A 5,638-nucleotide genomic window follows, 5' to 3' on the forward strand; every position below is an offset into this window, starting at 1 on the left:
TCAGCAGGATTATGGGGACTAATTCCCTGAAAGCCAACCGAAAATACCACATCTAAACAAGAGTGGTTGCATGTGCATGCGCATACATGTATGTGTACATATATACATATATGTTTATGTCTTTCTGTGCATCTATATACAGCCACTCCCCCCAGACAGTGATGGGTAGACCTGTACACACACACAGCGGGGCAGCTCCGGCGCACTTTGAGCTTGACAGAAGGCATCCATGCTCTCTTCCCTAGATTGCCACCCTCGGCAGTTCGTTCTGTCACGCTAATAACACAGCACTGCACGGCAGAACGGTACGATACCGGTATTAGCATTTAAAATAAAGGTAAGTGTAGGTTTCCCGTGTCTTTATTTCTGTTCCATCTTCTCATGATTGGAGAAATTTGCCAAACCCAAATGCTTTCATTTCTTTCTCAAGGCTCAATGTGACATTCTTGTTTTTGATGAGGAAAAAGTATCTCTGTTTAAGGTACAAGGAGACATCACCCCTTTGATTTGGTTTTCGGTTCCTACCAATACAGAGTAAATCGAACTGCAGTGGACTACCGAGGAGCTGGAGAGGGTCTGGCTGCCCTGACTAAACAGACCAGCTCGCTGCAAGAGCAGGTTTCAGGACAGTAGTAAATCACAGCGTAACACAGTCATGCATCAAGCTCAAAACAAAGGTGAGGCTGGCACAATATCAAAGTACAACTGGGCAGAAGTCAGGTATGTACAAGTCATTGACAAACATTGGTGCAAGTGCTTCAGACAAGACATTTGAAAGAAATTTACATTAAAACATAGATTAAATTTATCAAAGTTTGATAAATTTTAGAGACAGTAAAAAAGTACAGAAAACATGAGAAAATAAAAACCCCGGCCAATTCATACAGTACAGTTTTACTACATTTATATTACAGAATGAAGACAGAAGAGGATACAAGGAATTAAGGGCAAAGAAAATTCCGCGGGATGCGGCCAGCGGAATTCCATTGCCGATGAGATGCGCACACACAGATGCACGCACACGCACAGGATGTGACGACAACACCCAAAAGAACCATTTACTGTAACGCATGACAGACACAGAGGTGGGAAACGTTTGGCATGTTGCGGCACATGGAGTCATTCCCGATCAGCTAACGATGGTACCTGGCTGGGCTGCAGGTCGCTGGCTTGCCTGAGCGGGGTCACGGCGGGGGGAGGCACACCGGATGTGGACGCAGACCGACCCAGTCTGCAGCTTGCTTTAGGCTCTGCGAGGGGAGAGAGAAAAGAACACGGCCGTGAGCAGGAGTGGGTTCCTGCCACAGGACACTGACACACGGTGCACCCAGGATATCCTTGAAGGAAATGGGGATTCCAGGCTTGGCTTCTAGCTCAAGTCCTGGGTGTTCGGCTGAACTGTGAACAGGAGTTGAGATCTGAGGAAGGGGGATTAAAATAGAGCCCATCCCACGTCCTGGCCACCACGACCAAGGACACTTGTGCTCAGCAGACACACTTCCCACCCCAGCAGACTCTCAGTTTTACCACTGATAGTGCTGCTTCACCATGAACAACAAGTAACTCTAATCACACTGTGTCGCCTTACCACGGGTTTAAAGAATTCCTCTTGTTCAAGCTCACACTTCCAAGAAGAGAGGAAGGATCTATGGCTTGTGCAACCCTGCTTTAGCAAGTCTGCCTTGGAGCACGTGTTTTCTCAGGATCTTGCACTTGTGTCTCTCCAAAATTGTGTCATCCTTGTTTACACCACTGCTTTGTCTAGGTTTGTTTTGTACTAACATCATCATGAGCCACCGCTTGGGCCAGTCTTTGAAAGGAGGAAGATGTCCATCACTGACACGTCCTAATGTCACTTGGCACATCTTGGAGACCTGAGGACAGCTGGCACATTCTGCCACCCACCAGCAACCCACCGAACGGCACTCTGCCAACCTCCTTGATGCTTTTTCATTGTCACCTTAAACGCTGATTTTCCTTGGCTGTTCCAGCATTCACCAGGGTATGGAGAAGAGCTCTCCACTTAAGCTGGAGCACTTAGACCAATGGCAGCCATCTGTATGGGTGAATATTCATCAACTAAATATTAATAGGTTGGGTAACATCCAGCTGGCTGAGCAGCACAAATATTTATGCTGCTTGACGAATGCATTATTCAGTTCACCCGCTCCCAGCCAGCCCGTCCACCCAGCACGAGCCACCACCGCCATAAAGGAAAGGTGCAGGCTGAGTTCCCCGTAACCCTGCGTCCTGCACAGGAGCTGCTGTTTTGGGCTTGGGCAGTTCCTCCGCAGTTTTGATGAGATCTGGTTTGGTTCTGACTTCACGCTACCCACATGCCAGATTTCTGACCGTTTCTTTCAGTAATACAGATACTGTGATGCACGTTCTGTCTGCTTCCTCCTGCAGTTTTGCTGGGGTTTCAGAGAGGACACAGATTGTGGGTTTTTTGAGTTGTTTTTCCCTACTGCTAAACAGAGGCTCTGTTTTTGCTGTGACAAGCAGAATCAGACACCCTGCACGTACACAACTCCAAGGCACTGTCTGCCATTGCTTCTGAGTTGTTTGCTTTGCTTTGGGAAAGCAGAGAGAAGTGTCATAATTTGCAGTTTGGATATATGTGCAGCAACAAGAGATCACCATTTCCTTGCCAAAGAGACTCCTTTCATCTGGCATCAAAGAAATAAAACTTATCACGCACAGACAAAGTATTAGCTCCTTTATCTCCCTGTAGTGTATGTATGAAGTATGAAGGAAACTATCACGATTTCCATGGTGATCCTCACCAACAGAGGTTTCAGAACAGCTCTGTATGGCTTTTTCTAAACTTCAGGGTTATGCAGTGAAAGGGAACGTAGGGGATTTTATTAATAGCCATTCCATTCGTCTCAGTGGGAATATTTTTACACCAAATAAATACTCTATTCTACTGTAATTAGTGCTCTAAGTCACATCTTCACACTGCACTCTACTGCGAGGAAAACAATATCCATAAATGGCCTGTCATCTCAGTGGTGCCCGAGACTCTGCTCTGTGTTCTGCAGCACCTTCTTTTCCAGCCTATTCCCTGGACCGAGCTCCCTGGACTGTTGTTACTTCAAAATTATCATACCAAGCACTTCCAGCAGTAACTTCTGCTTCGGGCTATCTAAAAAATGAGTAAGAGGGCTTCCTGCATAACCCTGTCCACCATCCAGCCACATTCAGCATCTTTGCCTTTTGGTTTTCATGGTTTAAATACTCATTTCAGCTTGTCTGCCAGGCCTGCACGTTTCCCATTTACTGCTGAGAGTCTTGAAGGAAGACCAGCTTCTGCCAGCAAATCTCAGGGACAGTTTCTAGTGTTTAATTCACGTTTCTCTCCTGTGAACAATACTGGGACAGCTCTGAAACGAGCAGCTTGGAGACCTCTTGAGAATTCCCCTTTCTGACCACAATGCATGGTGTGGAGCAGAGTTTTACGAGGGCAGGCTCTGCAGATGTCTGTCCTCGGAGAAGGACCCGTTTGCTCACAACAACACAAGCCAACATACCTCTAGCTCCACACTGACAAAGCGAGTGTGGTCCCCCATCTCTGCCCTGAGCTTCACTGTCTGGCTGGATCCCCAGGGCTAAAACTAACCTGAGGTTAAGTTGCTCTGTTTAACTGGTGAAACTTTGGTGGTGTTATTTTGCACAGCTTCAAAGGACACATCCCTCACACCGTGCTGTATGACAGGGCAGGGACGAGGTGTCATGCTCACTGGGGATGGCAAATCAGCCGTGCCTCAGGCCCCTCTTTCATCACCTGCAGCAGCCCCAATGCTCCCAGCAATGCTGGTGGTGGGTCCACAGCTGCCTTGGCATGCAGTGAGCCCACACACACCGCCAGCTGCCATGGGACCAGCATTACCGACTCGCGGGTTTAAGCTGGTCCTGCCAATGCCGGTAGGATCGCCCATGGGCAAACACAAGCAGACAGCCCCGAACGATGACATTAGCAATGAGAATTTTCAGAGGACTATCCAACACAGAAACACGGACTTTCTAAAGGCACAAGTGCTGTCATTGTAACTAAGGACCCAGAGGTTTGGCTGGTGGTACTGGGGGCAGGGAGCGGTGGTGGGTTCCCCTCAATAAACAAGAGTGCTGAAATGCAACAAGATTTTATGGACATTTTTTCGACTGGTTTTATACCGATGTGCTGTGGCTTTCTATATTCTCCAGAAATACAACAGCTCTGCGTAATTTTTATTTTGGGACCTTAATGGGAAGAGTTCTTTTATTCATCGAAGGAAGGCTTCATTCTGCCTATCCTAATCTTAATTCAAAAAAATACTCTGGCTGTCACTTACACTGGAGAAGCTTCTTATCCTGTCACAGTCTCTTCTTTGCACATGAAAAGAGAAATATTGCTTATTTGCTACAGCTGCCAAGAAGCACATTTTGAATTAAACAAGGCGATGTGACAGGCTGAGAGTAATCACATGCAAAAAAAAGGAGAAAAAAGAAGAAAAAGAAAACCTGCATACTGGGAAAGGAGTCACACCTCTTATCATCACACTGGCCTGGCCATGCTGCTCTCCTCAAAAGAGATGAGTAAGCTGAAACGTAACTGGGAATTATGAAACCTTAAGGTGGAACAAACTGTACAGTATTCTGCCACTTAAAAAAACCAACGTGTTTAGGACTTTGCCTGCAGAAGCCACTTAGTGCTGACATGGCACAGCAGCCTGTCCAACCGAACTGTTCCCACCAAGGGAGCAGCAGACCCGCGAAACTCAGCATTAGCAGATATCCACAGGGCAAAAGCTTAGCAGGTCTCAGACTAGGTCAGGTCACGATAAAACCTATGTCTGTATTAGATGAGAAAGTTTTAAAGTAAGATTTGTTCTGAACTGCCACATCTCCGGTCAGCAACCGAGGCAATGAGGTGAGAATGTTCATGTCGTACTGGCAGTGGTTTTTCCTTAAAATTTCTTGCTATTTTTCTCTGAAGCTTCTGGCACAGGCTCAGGATCAAAAGGACAACTGCACTGTGCTGCAGGTAGCAGCATGACTGTGTGCTCCTACATCCCGGAGATCTGTCGGTGCACTGGCTTGATGCCCTCAGCGCACAGCTCCCAGTACAACACAGTCCATTTTAGGTGACAGACACTTCTATGGGAGAGCCTGTGTGTGGAGAACGTGGGTGACCAGCGCAGGCCAGGTCAGGAAGCACAGCAGCCCCCACTGAGGACCCCATTGGACAGGCTGGCCCCCATTGGGCAGGCTGCCCCGTAACAGGCACCGTCAGCACTTGCCTTCACTTTGAGAATCCTTGAGGCTTTAGCAGCACAGGAATACTCTGACACTGCCCATGAGGAGAAGGTTTAGGGTTGGTGGGAGTACTCAGCCATCTGTGAGCAAAGCAGCCCTCGCTAGCATGAAGTGGCACTTGGCTGCGTCTCACACCTTGGGCTTGGCAGGCACTGCTGTCTTCCCCGAGAGCTGGAACTTAACTTAATTCCTTACTGCTGCACATCCACCACACCAGCCAGGCGTCCCAGTGAAGGGTGAGCATCTACTGCCCTCCCGTTCACCTGCAAGGTGCTCAGCTCCCATACTGATGGGCTGGCTGTGTGACAAGCTGCTGCTGCTGCTGCTGCTGCTGGTTCAG

At 47.9% G+C, this 5,638-nt stretch overlaps 1 protein-coding gene across 1 annotated transcript in view; it reads right to left on the reverse strand.

Annotated features, from left to right (window-relative positions):
- Positions 1-1,119: 1,119 nt before the first annotated feature.
- The window catches only part of NYAP2 (neuronal tyrosine-phosphorylated phosphoinositide-3-kinase adaptor 2), a 77,422-nt gene continuing 72,903 nt past the window's right edge, over positions 1,120-5,638 (reverse strand). The window contains exon 5 of the mRNA XM_010144042.1: positions 1,120-1,250. Within this exon, the coding sequence (XP_010142344.1) occupies positions 1,120-1,250 (131 nt within the window). The remainder of the gene's footprint in view (positions 1,251-5,638) is intronic.

This window comes from Buceros rhinoceros, unplaced genomic scaffold, assembly GCF_000710305.1.
Source record: "Buceros rhinoceros silvestris isolate BGI_N320 unplaced genomic scaffold, ASM71030v1 scaffold9449, whole genome shotgun sequence".
In the NCBI taxonomy this organism is placed as follows: Eukaryota; Metazoa; Chordata; class Aves; order Bucerotiformes; family Bucerotidae; genus Buceros; species Buceros rhinoceros.